The sequence below is a fragment of the Carex rostrata genome, chromosome 15 (assembly GCF_964058835.1).
Source record: "Carex rostrata chromosome 15, lpCarRost1.2, whole genome shotgun sequence".
Classification (NCBI taxonomy): Eukaryota; Viridiplantae; Streptophyta; class Magnoliopsida; order Poales; family Cyperaceae; genus Carex; species Carex rostrata.
In genome coordinates this window covers 2437500-2451570 of record NC_135932.1, presented here as the reverse complement: position 1 = coordinate 2451570, position 14071 = coordinate 2437500, and the positions used below count along the sequence as shown (strand labels likewise).

General features: G+C 35.7%; 2 protein-coding genes across 3 annotated transcripts; both read right to left on the bottom strand.

The window, feature by feature from the left end:
• Window positions 1–1659: 1659 nt before the first annotated feature.
• LOC144566523 (Plastid-lipid associated protein PAP / fibrillin family protein) lies at window positions 1660–4127 on the bottom strand. The gene is made up of 7 exons (XM_078316561.1): window positions 3865–4127; window positions 3657–3775; window positions 3049–3171; window positions 2737–2835; window positions 2597–2641; window positions 2421–2494; window positions 1660–1828 (listed from the first exon to the last, which is right to left on the bottom strand). The coding sequence occupies exons 1-7, from the start codon at window positions 4058–4060 to the stop codon at window positions 1744–1746; spliced, it is 741 nt and encodes a 246-aa protein (XP_078172687.1). The 5' UTR covers window positions 4061–4127; the 3' UTR covers window positions 1660–1743.
• A 1080-nt stretch (window positions 4128–5207) lies between these two features.
• On the bottom strand, window positions 5208–13698 carry LOC144566522 (exocyst complex component SEC5A-like). Of its 2 annotated transcripts, none has more exons than XR_013515211.1 (21): window positions 13052–13698; window positions 12359–12501; window positions 12179–12273; window positions 11757–11951; window positions 11476–11603; window positions 11062–11220; window positions 10859–10963; window positions 10678–10752; window positions 10219–10356; window positions 9082–9264; window positions 8759–8914; window positions 8526–8652; window positions 8222–8432; window positions 7995–8107; window positions 7632–7866; window positions 7441–7534; window positions 7040–7124; window positions 6899–6955; window positions 6607–6756; window positions 6311–6517; window positions 5208–5725 (listed from the first exon to the last, which is right to left on the bottom strand). XR_013515211.1 is itself a non-coding variant. In XM_078316559.1 (21 exons), exons 1-21 carry the CDS (start codon window positions 13472–13474, stop codon window positions 5462–5464), a joined length of 3336 nt encoding a protein of 1111 aa, XP_078172685.1. In that variant the 5' UTR covers window positions 13475–13676; the 3' UTR covers window positions 5208–5461. The 2 variants fall into 2 exon arrangements, 1 of the variants encoding a protein (XP_078172685.1); XM_078316559.1 differs by having other exon boundaries at window positions 7047–7124; window positions 13052–13676.
• Window positions 13699–14071: the final 373 nt, after the last annotated feature.

Sequence of the window (14071 nt, the reverse complement as noted above, 5' to 3'; positions counted from 1 at the left end):
TTTAAGAGATGCAGTGGCTGCCACGATCAAAGGAGATGCCACGTGAGGCACGGAGATCTTGCGTAGCATCACCTAACGACACAAACGTTTCTCTGACAGGTGGTCCCAAAAAAAAACAATCACCTGAGAAAACTCGTAATACTTTAACAGAGTAGTTTTCGCTTCATGCAGCGCACGAACCACACGCAGCTCTGTTTTGACTATGTAGTCCGTATGCTTCACTTGAAGCAAAAAGTACTCTGTTAATATTCTTACCAGAGAAGGCAATATTGACCTATCCGCCAGTATTTACACACACAGAGAATAATTAGTGACTGCCACAGAGGACCCAGGTGAATATCTTAGAGATAGATAGTTATTAGATACTGTGTGGTGGGTCTCCACTTTCTTAAAACCAAATTAAAATATTATTTTAGAGCGCCGTACTGAAAATTTTAAGGATCTATTGGAAGAATTCCAATAATTAGCATGTCATGTGTGACTATGACATCTATTGGAAGAATAGTTAGCAACTTAGCATGCCATCCTTAATTAAACAAGGAATCATGTTGTTGCCACTTTAAGATTTACCAACATTTATTATAGTTCCTTGCTCCTTTTTAATTAGAGCAAAATTACATTATTAGTAAGAATTATTCCTTTGCTTCCAAATTGGCAAGCTACAGCCAAGCTAGGGTTCTTCATTTAACTGTACTACCCTTTATCCAATTGTTATAAGTATTTTTTTGGAATATAAAACATTTTCTTTGACTTGCAATATTTGGTAACTTTCTGTGCACATTTTTCAAACAAAATTTTAACTGACTGTGCTCTGAATTAGTTTTTTTTCTTTTCTTTTTAAATCCAGGTAGCGGCCACCAGATGTACAAATAAAAATAGATGTGTTTACAATTTCAAAAATCTAAAATTAAACCTCCCTTGCTCTGAATTAGTTCAATTCAGAAAATGTGTTTTCTTTTTGGTAAATTGTAAGAAGATTTTGCTATAAAATTGTGTTGGAATTATGTTACAAAATGTGTTATCAAATTCAAGCCAAATAATTTTCGAAAGAGAAAAAAAAAATGTAGGCGTGTTGTTGAATAATATGTTGCAAAATTTATCAATTAATGAAGGGTAAAACTAGCATCACATTTTTTCAGTATTTCATGTAAATAATATTCATTAGATATGTTATATCGGTAGAAAACTTATTTGGCAACCAAACGGTTATTAAAATTAATAATTTGATCGGTGGTAGTGTATCAAATTTTGATGTAATTTGAAATCGATTGGTAGCGTGTCAAACAATATGAAAATTACCAACTTAATTTTTATCATAATTTGATCGGTGATCTAACAATTTTCATACTAAACCAAATTTTACCTATTTAAACCATAGAGAAACTATCAATACTTTAACATTTTTAATTTTGATAACCTTTTTCTCAGTTATTGCGGTTGTCGAATAAATATGGCTGTCAACATATCTCTTTCGATATACAAATAATATATATCGCATCCAAATTTATAAATAATTATTTTGTCAAGTCAATTTATTGTGAATGGATCCGAACACAAAAAGGTATTCACTTGTGTATGCAAAGAAGCATAGGCAAATCTTTTATTTTTATTTTATTTTTTATTGTTTCCTCTTGATTCAAAGTTTCAAACAGAATTAGATGAGCGCATATTAATTTAATTAACAGCATCAATATAGGTATCTCAAAGTTTCTAATTGATTTTAAAAAATGAAACTGGATCAGATTAAAACTCGGTTTGATCTGATCTTTCCAGCACAAAGATATTCCCCTTGTCATCTCTTCCAATTCTAAGAGACTCGTCAACATATCTACACCCAATTTAGGGAAAACAGCTTTTAATTCGGTGGATATAATTAATTAAATTGCAATCCTCAGATAAGCTGCAAGCCATCTAGAAAGAGCCAGCTATTATATTAAAACTCAAGTCTTCAAATGCATTCATAATTCATTGCATTGGAATGTATTATATGTGCACAGTAAGAGGAGGATATGGTAATATGTATAGCGTCAATTGGCTATAGTACGGGTCAATGTTTTCGTTTTTAAAGTCAACATAGTCGACATGAATTATTCAACATAATTTTCATATGAAAAAAAATACTTGCGCACTAAATTTTACATTTTTAGAATTCTTTTTACTATTTTTTTAGACAGCTAGAAAATCACTACTTTTGAATGGTTTAGAACCTGTAGATCAAGTGATTTTCTATCTAAAAAAAAAATTCTAAAAATGTAAAATTTAATCAGATAATTCAAGTGACTTTTTTAGACAGCTCAAAAATCACAACTTTTGACTATATGGTCTTAGAAAACAAAAAAATTGATCTGTAGTACAGACCAATCTGTGCTATGCATAGTACCATAACCTCACTTGTATAATAATACTGTTTCAAAGGATACGTTATCTCCAGCCAACCTTCCGGGTTGAAAATTTTGAGGAGAAGGTCGTAATTTTTCTCAAATAAACCCATCAACTGCCATTTTTAAAAAAATAAAATTTCTGCCGAAATTAGTACTATCTTCAAAAGCAAATGAACAAACTGATATATCAATAAAATAAAATATAATGTGATGACCTGGTCAGGAGTAATGCTTGAGCTCTCCAATGTGATATCTACTCTCTATATTTTATGAAAAAAATTATGTATTACACAAAAGAGAAAATTTATGTATTGTGTCAAAAACGTTTTGCAATATCTAGTTGTAGAAATCTCACAGATTTGGAAGAAATCTTGTATGATGCAACAATTTTCAGCTGGCCACTCAACATGCCAAACCCTCTTGCATTGAATTTGATCACATTCACCGCCTTTTCCTTCGCGTTTACAAATATGGTTCTAAATCTCCATTCATTTCAGAAGATACAGAAGTATTAAATTTAAGTACTTTCATCTTATAAGCAAAATCTGCTATGCTGCCTTTGAATTCGGTACCAGTCATGCGTTGGGTGCTATACCAGTACATTCAAGTCAAATTAGTACATTTGGCCCTGTAATTAGTACTTAATTACAGTATTTCTATAACTAACCTCTGAAACATTGATTATTTGGAAGAAGTCTCCTAAATCAATAAAGCCTCTTAAACCTAGTTTGGTGCGCTTCGATCCAAGTATTGTAATCGTGCTATACACCAGTTTCCAGCCTCCATCAACCTTTCATTCAAGATTATCCCAGGCAAGTGAGTAATAAAACCTTTCATTCAAGATTTTGATATGCTTCTCAGTTTGAAACATTTCTCTCAAGGATATCTTTCTCTAGCTAGCACATCTCTACTTTCTCTCTCTGACACGTCTATTGTGGAAATTATGTATTTGGTGTTACACAGAATATAGAAATTGTATTATTGTAGTAAATATTTTTCTATAAGAATATGCTGTAATTCATATATATAAACTCAGAGCATTGTCTTTGTATAATTATTATTTTCCAATTTCAACTCTATCTAAATCTTGTCAATTACAATTACATTTCAGAAATAGAGCCCTTCTATTCAAATCCCGACTGTTTGATCTAAACCAAACGGACTGGATCCAAGCTATTAGTGTCTTATAAGGGTGTTTTTAACATATACTATCCATGGGCATCGAACCCAAACCATAGATTCCAAATCAAACGGTGCAAAGTTGTCTGATTGTACCTTATCTTGGAGCTGAGTGGTCGGCTCGGGTGTCGGATTTTGAGACTCCAGCATCTCCACTAGGCCTTCTATCTCTGATTTCTTTGCAGATTTAATCCCAAAAATGCCCCTATCAACACCTTCAAAAGGCAACAAAATATGATTAATAATAATCTAAAATTAATAATAATAATAATAATAATCAACTTCTTCAATTATAAAATAAAACCTTCTAATGCTTGGTACAGAGCTATCTTCACATCATTTGCATTCTTGTACACTCCAGTGATATTGGTATTTGCTGATGATGCTCTGACACTGATTGCATGTGTAGGTCTGATACGAATAAAAGTTGGTTCACTTCTTTTGAAGCTTAAACAGCGGTGAGTTGCAAATGATGGGTTTGGCAGGAGAGAAGCTGCCATAGTGAATTTGATGAAGAAGAAAGTTAAAGAGAGTCATCACAAATTAACACTTTCTTGCTGTGTCTGTTAGATGGGAATTGTTTTGTTTGATAGTTGATGCCTTTCTAAAATTTGCGGCCGTTAACCCATGCAGCAGGTGCCAACTTGTGGCTGTTATTTCATATATGTACTTTGAATGGATAATGCTGGGCTGAAAGGCCCGGTTTTGGGATTGATCTTTGTTTCTACCGTTGTTTGTGAATAAAAGATCCGTATGTACAAAATTAAGGATTTTTTGTTTAGAATTAAAAAAAATCAGATATTCGGAAAAGAGATTGATCATGATTTCTTTTAAAAAAAAATGAAACTGCACCACGTAAAGAAAATAAGGACCTTTTTCATTTAGAAATTAAAAAATTAAACGTTCAAAAAAAAAAATAGATAGAATTGCACTAATGATGCGGTTCTACTAAAGACAAACTAATAGACCTACACAAATGGTGGTTCAGGTAAAATAAATTTTTGGGAATTCTATGGTCAATATGGGGTTTAAGGTCACTATTGGTGATTTGGTGTGGTTCCAGAAACTAGCATCTGGTGGAACTATACTTGGGGCAGAGACAGAATTTCAAGTTATGAGGATCAAATCTCGAAAATTTCATATGGGATCAATTATATAAAATTTTCACCAAAAATATGGAGATCAATTTTATATTATCCATTGCATTTACTCAAATTATATGAGAAAATCGTGTTAAAGTACAATTTTTTTGGAAATGAATGGGTATCAATTGACCCCTATTAATTATTTTAAAAATCGTGTTAAAGTACAATCGTCTCAGCCAAATTCGGATCGGTTGATTAACTAAGCGCTCAGCCAAATTCGGATTAAACCAGTCTCTATCAAATCGAATTGATTCAGTTAAACCAACTCTGTCACGCACTGCATTATATTTACATGCGCTGCACAGCACCCGGACGGGAGAATTTTCAGAATGAATTTTTGAACATGGTGTCGCTTGAATCTTGAAGCGGTAGTATAAATCGAATTTAGCACTGAAATGTGCTCTCAGCACAAAGGTCTGAACGCTGAAAATAAATAACTAAAAAAACGTTTCTACCTCAAAATAGAAATAAATTATATAGATGTAAGATGATAAGAATTCAATGACCCATCATTCAAAATCATCTCTATACACACAACAATAAATACAACAACAACATATAGTTTTCCAGAGAAATTACAGATTGCAGACATTCTACGTCACATTGATATCATACAACAGGATATCTTACAAAACCAAAGAATAGCTCACAAACAATCCACATCACCGGAGACAATAAAAATGAGAACAAATCCCAAGAAAAAGAGGGAAAAAGGAAGATAAAAGAAGAAATAAAAGAAAATGTTGACTGAATTATTCACCTGCGTCGGCGTGAGACGGCAGGTGAACCAACCAAAGGAGAGTTTTGCTGACGCCTGAAGCTAGGGGATGCGACGCTTCCTTCTCTAAAAGATGGGTACATGGGTTTTGGAGCAACTGGTGCAGATACAACAGGTGCGGGTTGAGGTGGTGGGGGTGCATAGTTGACGGGGAGAGATGAATCAATGAAACATGAGATGTTTAGCCGAGTCCTCTCTAGTTCTCCCTCTAGAAGATCGTTACTGTACTGCTGTGCTAGTGCCTGAAAAGAAATAAATTAATTTTTGAAGCAACACAAGTATTTTTGTAGATTGGTTATAAGTGCAGTTAATTGGTAAAATAAGCCGGAGTACTTTAAATTAGTTGCATCATTAGATGAGTGTCAAAGGCTTTAATGAAGTAACCTTCGTTTCGAGAAAAGCAACTCCAAGAGATATTTTGCAATAAATTTATTTCTCCAACAAAGTTCAAATCGAGATCAACAATTTACAATTATTTCTTACAACAAAATCCAAAATGAAAACTAGTAATGTACTAATGTATACTAACAATTTGACTAGCAACTAAATAACATCAATTAATATGTTCAGTAGTACATTCATGATATTTGACAAAACCCAAGAAAGCTCAAACAGCTATGGTCGTACTTGGACTATTAACTACCATGTTCTTCACATCGCAAAATTGTGAGAACTAATAGAAGCTAAATTAGAACATCACGGGGGACTTTTTTTTGCAAAAATCTGAAAAGAGATGAGCTTTCTGCAAACTCAACAATAATGCAAGGCCATTTTAAAATGTCCCAAAGGACGGAAACAGAAAAAGAAAAAGAGGATAAGGATCTTACTAGGAGGTCATCAGCAGACACAGAGGGATTGGATCGATCATCAGCCATTGGATCATCACTTCCACGTGTCGGCCGCCGGTGGTGACCTGGAGTCTCATCTGATGCACTTTCACATGCCTTATCTAGAAGGTTCCCTTGTAGTGACTTCAGTGCTTGGTGTGCCTCTTGTGAAAAATATGCATTCAACACCGTCTCAAAATAATCCAGCTGCACAAATATCAAGAGTCGGTGGATTTTTATAAATTATTCGAACGGGTATATACCAGTACCCATAATATTAGTGGAAGAGAGAAAACCTCAAGCATGAGCTGACAAAAACCGTTGGTGTCAAGAGATTTGAGACCTTTGGATTTGCTTTCATGAAAAAGACTAAGGTAAGTGTCTATCAAACCCTCCACAAGTATTGTCAATGTCTTCTCCAGTAAAGGCTTTGCACCAGAATACACCTATACACATTTAAAACAGGCAATAATCACATTAGATCTTGAATTGTTTCATTAAAATGTTCAAAAGTGACTTTCAGGGAAAGTACTCTTAAGATTAACTAACATATATCTTTTTACTAGCCAAAAAGAGAGAAGTATATACCTCCGCATGCACAGCTACTAGAATGTGCAGTAGCTCTATAGTAGCATCCCTAATACCCTGAATTAGATAGAAGTTAGAGAGAGAGAGAGAGATGGAGTGGGGGCCAAAAAATTAGTGAAATCTTTTGATATTTGCATATACCCGGTACCTTCACAGCAGGAGCAGCTCCCCATTGAACTCCAGAATCCAGCAGATATTTAAGAGCAGCATTTCTAATCACATTTGACTAAAACATAATAAAAAGCAAACATTTATTATCCTGTGAGAGATATTTCAAGACTAGTAGGTCAACTCATAATTGCGCATAAAAGTGTTATGTAGTACTTTGAGGTTCCATGAAAGGCAAAACAGGGCATATTTTGGGATCTATCAGCTAGTTAAATGGGATAACTCTTATCACCACTCTTGCAAGGGATGAGTGTTGCCCCCTTATCCCCACATATTATACTCCTATCAAACATAGCTTTAGGCATCATGCTGTGTTCAACGTTGAAAATTGTAACATAAAGTATTGAATCAGATGGAATCACAATGTATGATACCTTTGCGAAGGTATATTGTTCCAAAACTTTCTCTTCCAATGCCAAAAAAGAGGTGGTCAGATCTCGCATATCAGCATTATTCTCATCTCCAGCCCTGCATCAGGTCAAGTTTGCGATCAATAGGAGTCAAGTCATTAATCCAGATAAAGTTGGAAGAATCGAACAACTCAATAATGATTCAAGCCAAATACCTCAACCATATGTTCTTGTACTTGTTATACAGATCACAGGAAAGCTCCTCTTTGCAATACCCAATGTTGCTCAAAACAATTAATAGCTTTCTATGCATATCACTAGCACCTTCACCAAATCCATTTAATGCAATGTCACTCTCTAGGCCATGAAGATAGCTGTTATGCAAATTAATAGAACTACGATTTGATTTACTTAGAGCTATTAGCTCGCCTCCCAACCCCTCAAGATAACCTGAATCATTGGCATCAGAAAAAGGAGTTCAAAATGTTGTAAAAGCATTTTAAGAGAGACAGATACATATAAATGAGGAGGCGGGTGAAGGGGAGAGAGAGAGAGGCAAAATGTGCATTAGCATGTACCGGCAAAATCAAGAAAGCTGTTCAGAAATGCAAGTCTGACAGACTCTTGTATTTCATGAAGAGGTTCCGAGATGTCGTACTTGCTTGTTTCATTTCTCAAATACTGAAGCATGCTATTAAAAATAATAGAAATGCTTAATCAAACAAATTATTATATCAACCTTTAAAAACCAGCAACAAGTATCGAGAGTAACTACAAAACGAATATGGAAGAGAAATTGGCTTACATATCAATCCGATCCATGGATGAGATTATTAATTCACGGAACTCGAGAGGCATATATGAAATTGCATAAGGGGATTTGTTCCTTTCGAGAGTGGAGAGAGTGACCCACACCTCTTCGCTGGAGATTTCCCTTGTGGTGGTACGCATCCATGAGCAGAGACGAATGATGTATACTTTAGTCATCTCAAAATGCAATCCTCGCAGTATTTTCACTGCCACAAACACAACATAGTTAATGCTTACTGCAAATACTTTTCTCAAATATTGCTATAACTTTTAGCGGTGAGAGAGAGGGAGGGGGGTACCCGCAGAAGGAGGGGAGGAGTCTTTCCCTTCAAGTGATTGGCAAGCCTTAGCTATCTCTTTTATTGTATCACTCATGTAAGGAGAGAGAATGTTTGATTCTTCAAAATCACGAAATGTAGCCTGGACCTATTTTATCATATAGAACTAGTAACTAGTAAGCAATGTCATTTATTTGTGCTAGTTATGAACTATGTAGTTGACGATCAAATCCTACAGAAGAGATGTATGGTACCTTTGCATCTAACACAGATAAAGTAGAATTAACCATGCTAGCAACCTCTTCTAGAGTGTGGTTCGAATACTTAGTCTCGCCAGATTTCTCTTCGGTTTTGTTTCCATTCAGCTTACCATTTGCTTCAGCATCATGAATCACATTTCCAGCAGTAGACTATGAAAATTTGCAAATGCATTAGCTTATGCAAGGAATACCTCCAATTTATCCCCAACAACCAACCCAGTCAAAAAGAATAAAAAACAAAAACATATACACATTATGACCGCATATTCAATTAGAAAAGCCCGGCAAATATAAAGTTTGGTCAAAGAGTATTGTACCTTAGCAAATTTACCACTGAAAACTGATAAAGCTAATCTCCAGAAGGCTGGGATATGTTGCAAGAGTACAGCTGCCAGCCTACGGATGTAGCTAGCCCTTAATGTGTCAGCCTCCTCTCCCATTAAACTTGTGGTGTGTGTGTCCAGTTGAACAGCTTCCACAGTGGACAAGTCAACCTCCAGCTACAAAAAATATAAAAGAAAGATGCTCGAGTTTAAGACTTTTCCCCTTTCCCCAAAGCAACTTCGCTTAATCCAAAGTCTGATGTATACAAACATTTCCTTAGTTATGACTAATGACTGCAACAAGCGCTCTATGTGGCAAGATATATCAGTACGCTCAATTTCAATCTTTTTTTTCCTCTTAGTTCAATAAACAAAACTTATTTTCAATGCCTCATCTAAAACCCCAGAACATAAAAAACAAATGAGAAAGAGAAAATTGGTCCTACTATGTTGTGGAGCAGTTCATTAAGAAGAATTAGTTTTGCGTTGGTTCAGATCAGCATGGTACCAGCACATAACAGCAACTTTGCAATTGTCCTATAAAATCACCAATACTTGGCAGCATTTTATTCAGACATAATTGTTGGTCTGTTGATACTTAGCTGACATTTACAGGAGTTTGATGGGTTGTTTCCGGTCCTTGATTTTCTACATGTAAGGCCGGATTCATGGGTCATCAACCATCTTGACCCATTAAGCAGTACATGCATGGGGATACACTACTGACAAGTGGGATCAGTGTAGGGACAAGGTAGAAAAAAAATGGAAATTTGATTTCCCAACTAGCAGTCTAACAACCAATGCTCCTACCAACGAAAACTACATAGTTTCTGATACTTCGCGGGAGATAGCAGCGTCACTTGCTTCTTCAATAGATTGTTCCAACTTATACAAGTCAAGTTGGACAAATCAGGCCATTTATGTACCATATAAAATATATTTAAAATAGTATTATTCCCAAACCTGACATTTTTGCTAACCCTAATATCTAGGTACACACTTCACTAGATCAGCACTCACATGCAAGAATACATGTCAATCCCAACAAATAAAGTACCAGGAACCCAACAAAGTAGACAATGAGTTGAGGTAAAAGCTAATAGGCGATGGGTTTAGGTAAAACAAACATACAGATTTATTAGAATCTTCTTGGAGTTGCCTCCATCTTGCATCTGATTGTAACTTCTCTCTGATACGGTTTTGCAAAGTCTCCATCCTTGCCTCGTGATCTATCGTGCACTTCTCAAATAAGCCCCGTATTCTACGGTTCTGATCATACAGGCAGCAATAAATCAAATATATGGAGATGGACAGGCCAAGCAGCCACTTGATTTTTTTTCTTAGCTTTACAGAAAACCATTTACAAGGTCACAGTTGCACCCCCATAAAAGAGAGGTGCATTTTGTTGACTAGGGTCCCCTTAAAAGAGACACATTTTGAGTAGTGTCCTGGTTGAACACCATCGAACATGAATTACAATTCCTGGTAGCTAGCAAGTAAACAAAGGTATCTACTTAGTGATGCCAATAAATATCACGACTATGAATCAGAATGTCAGTATCACGACTCTTACTCAATTTCATGCATTACCTGGATATTAAGATAGTGCCACACTGGATCCGAATCAGGTTCCAACTCCAACAACAGCCGGACAATATTCTCAAGCTAGAGATTAAAAGAAATTCTCATCAGACAATAACAACAAAATTATTGAATCCAAAAAATTGAGAATGTAATTAACTAAGGTCACTGTTTCAGTGAAAGAAAGCACCTCAGCTAGGTCAAGGAGGGGATTTTCCATGGATTTATAAAGCATTCCCCTGAACTCGTGCATCACTTTATCTACTTCTTCTAGCACCCTTTTTAAGATACCTACCTGCATTTGTTCAATGCAACACTCAAAAGATAAATGCAAATGAAACAAACGAAAATACAGAAGGAGAACAAAAAACTTTATGAAGAAAGTGATAGTACATGAGAAGGAAGAACAATAGATTTGGCTTTACGGTACTCTCTGACAGCCAGATCGTATTCGCCCTTTTTGATGCTCCCACGTATGGAGCTAGGCAGATTGAACAGAGTTCTGAACCTCTGAAGCATCCCTTGCACTGATCTTATTTTATCTGCTTGAGCCTGAATTAGGAAAAAGAGAAAAAGAGAATTGTGTTTTTTAGATAATCTTCAATAAACAGACTTACATATTTGCAAATTTATTGTTTCAAATTTGTTCAATTTGTCGTACCAATACATGCCAACAGAAGTCAGAACAATGTTTTTCAGACTTTATAAGAAGTTCGCAAGACCAATTTTGCCAAAGAAGGCCTCCAAAGGTTAAATGAAGAAATAAACCCATGTGTTTATGTTACATATAATTTTGAATTGCCTAACCTGACGCTCAAACAATGGCTGAAAAGCACGATTGGCCACAGAACTGATCCTTTGTGTGACTTCATACAAGTGAGCGGTACCTGCTCCTTCTGGATCCTCCTCTATTTGCCTCAATTTAGATTCGATATCTGAATGTACCCAAAAAAGCATAATTTTCACAAAGTTTAGAACATACGGGATGACGGAAACACAAACAGTACCGTTAATTGAAGACCTTTTAACTATACTTGTTTGGATGGTACTCTCATATGCATGTTTAATCCAACAATATTAAAGTGTACCGTCAATGGTGGTTTTGCAAGAGACAAAGCAATCAAAATTCTCTTTGACAAGCTGTTTCTTCTGCTGAGTTCTCCCCTTGAGGTCAGTCTTTAAAGTGAGAGCACCTGATTCTAAGTCAGCTGCACTTGTCTCTTGGTGAACCCGGGCGAGGAACGCCTTCGGATCAAAATTTGGAGAAGAGTACAAAATTTTTTCTACAAATGAGAAACATTATTGCAATGAGATCAAGCAAATAGATATCAAAAATCTTTGAGAGCATTTCCATGTACATTACATTCAAAATATATAGTGAATTGGCACTCAAAGGATGCTCTTCAAAATTAATTACAAACGACAGGTCAGCTGCTACTATGTTAATTAATACTAAGAGCTAGCAGAGAAGAGGTAATGAACTTAATAAGTAACTGAAAAAATAGCATGCCTCTAGAAGCAGCATCCAGGTCAGATTTATCTCGTGAAACTGGCGTACTGGTTGAAGAAGCTGTGATAAGCCGCAAAGACTTGTTGTCTATTACCCTATTGCCAAATTTAAATTGTTCAAATTTCCAGTCAAAGGACAGCAACTTTATCAAGTTATCATTTTACTAAAAAGAAAACATACCCGAGGCCGAGTGGATCTAAAACTTCTACCCCTTTAGGTAAAGACTGAATGCTTGTCAGTCCCTTGCGGGCCATAGCTACCGCTTTCTGATCAACAGCAGGTGCAGCTCTAGTTTCACGCATATCTCTAACCATCCTAGCTAGCTGAGTTCACCAATCACATTTGAAATTAATAAATGGATGAGAGAGACAGACAGAGCTTAAGTGGATCACTTTCTATCAGGGAGATGAGAGAAAAGACTGGTTCCTAATAAATGAGATACTTTTTGTTCCACCATTTTCTTAACTCTTAAAGACGAATATAATGCCAAAATGCATCTATCTTGCTGCCAAATTTAACCAGAATAGCTACATTTAGAACCCTGATTCATTTAAAAAATATGCAGCAACAAAAATCCAGCAATATTTAATGGATTGAGCTCTTACTTACAGGTTAAAATTAATTTTAAACTATACCAGAATAATTTTCAACAGCATGATGCAGTACCTACATGTTAGTTACTCCATTACCACAAACTGTGAATAAGATATTTATCTTAACCCCAAAATGAGAGTAATTTGACAGTCAAATTCCAAATTTCAGTGAGAAATTCAAAACCAATTAGTACAGTGCAATTTCAATCGCTATGAGTAAAGTATCATACAAAATATAAATTTTACAAAAGAAACCAAGAGTTCTGAAAGAATTCCGTACCTCTGCCTCATCAACTCTCTTCCAGCTTCTAGGTTCATCGTCATCCCATCCAAACTCGCCATCATCTCTAGACGACCTTCGCTCGGATCCGCCAGTCCGACTCTTAACGGGTCCGACCCGATCTTTGGACGAATCCTCGTCCCCTGAAGAAATACTCAACAATTCGACCTCTGAATCATCATCGTCATCCCCATCTCGACTCGGCGCGCGTGCACGACCCTTCGGTTTACCTGGATTGCCTCGCGAGCTAGAATTCGCTTTCGAGCCCGTATTGCGCTGGTTTGATCGTGTAGCGGGCTGCTGAACCATGTTCACCACTGGCTTCGTGGACCGGGGAGGCTTCTGGTAGGTCAGATCCCGCTCCTCTTGCTCCTTCAAGGCCATCTGGAGGAGGCGGTCCTCTTCGTCACTGTCGCTCGCCATTGATTTGTGTTTCTCTTTTTTTTTCCTGTCACTGTTATAGTTCTGATCTTCTTCACCCTGCGATTCTCTTTTCTTTCCTTCGTTAATCCGTTTTCTGTTTGGGTTTTATATTTTCTCCGTTTCTAATTCTTCTTCTTCTTCCTGTCGTCTCCTGCTTCGAGGCTTCGGTCTTTCGAAAATTTAGATCTGAGAAGAGTCGAACACCCTCCACACATGAACTTGGACTATGTCCGTATGCACAGAAATTGCTTTTGGTCCAAATACTTATATTTTATTTTATTTTTTTGTCTATATTTTTAAAAGTTTAATAATTTAAAATTTAAACGTCAAGATAAAATAATTACATACAAATTATATTATTTTCTTTATGGACATATAAAATATTATATTTTTTAATTTTTTATTATTATCAATTAAGAGCTTGCAAATATATATTGATGTGAAATACAAAAAATAGAAGTAAATCAGACAAATATTTTCATCTTTAATTGTATTTGATTTTTTATAATTCTTGTTTGTTCAACAATGAAATGAACTGTTTTGTCTTTACCTCTTTGTTAAGTAGGAAAGTAATCAATATTTAGTGAGTAAACATAT

Coding starts and splice junctions, on each gene's coding strand:
- LOC144566522 (XM_078316559.1), bottom strand. CDS start 13,474: ATGGCGAGCGACAGTGACGAAGAGGACCGCCTCCTCCAGATGGCCTTG. Junction 12,502..13,051: donor AGAGAGTTGATGAGGCAGAG/GTACGGAATTCT, acceptor TGGTGAACTCAG/CTAGCTAGGATGGTTAGAGA. Junction 6,956..7,046: donor GAGCTGCTCCTGCTGTGAAG/GTACCGGGTATA, acceptor TATCTAATTCAG/GGTATTAGGGATGCTACTAT.
- LOC144566523 (XM_078316561.1), bottom strand. CDS start 4,060: ATGGCAGCTTCTCTCCTGCCAAACCCATCATTTGCAACTCACCGCTGT. Junction 2,642..2,736: donor ACAAGATTTCTTCCAAATCT/GTGAGATTTCTA, acceptor CATAAAATATAG/AGAGTAGATATCACATTGGA. Junction 1,829..2,420: donor GAAGGTTGGCTGGAGATAAC/GTATCCTTTGAA, acceptor AATTGGGTGTAG/ATATGTTGACGAGTCTCTTA.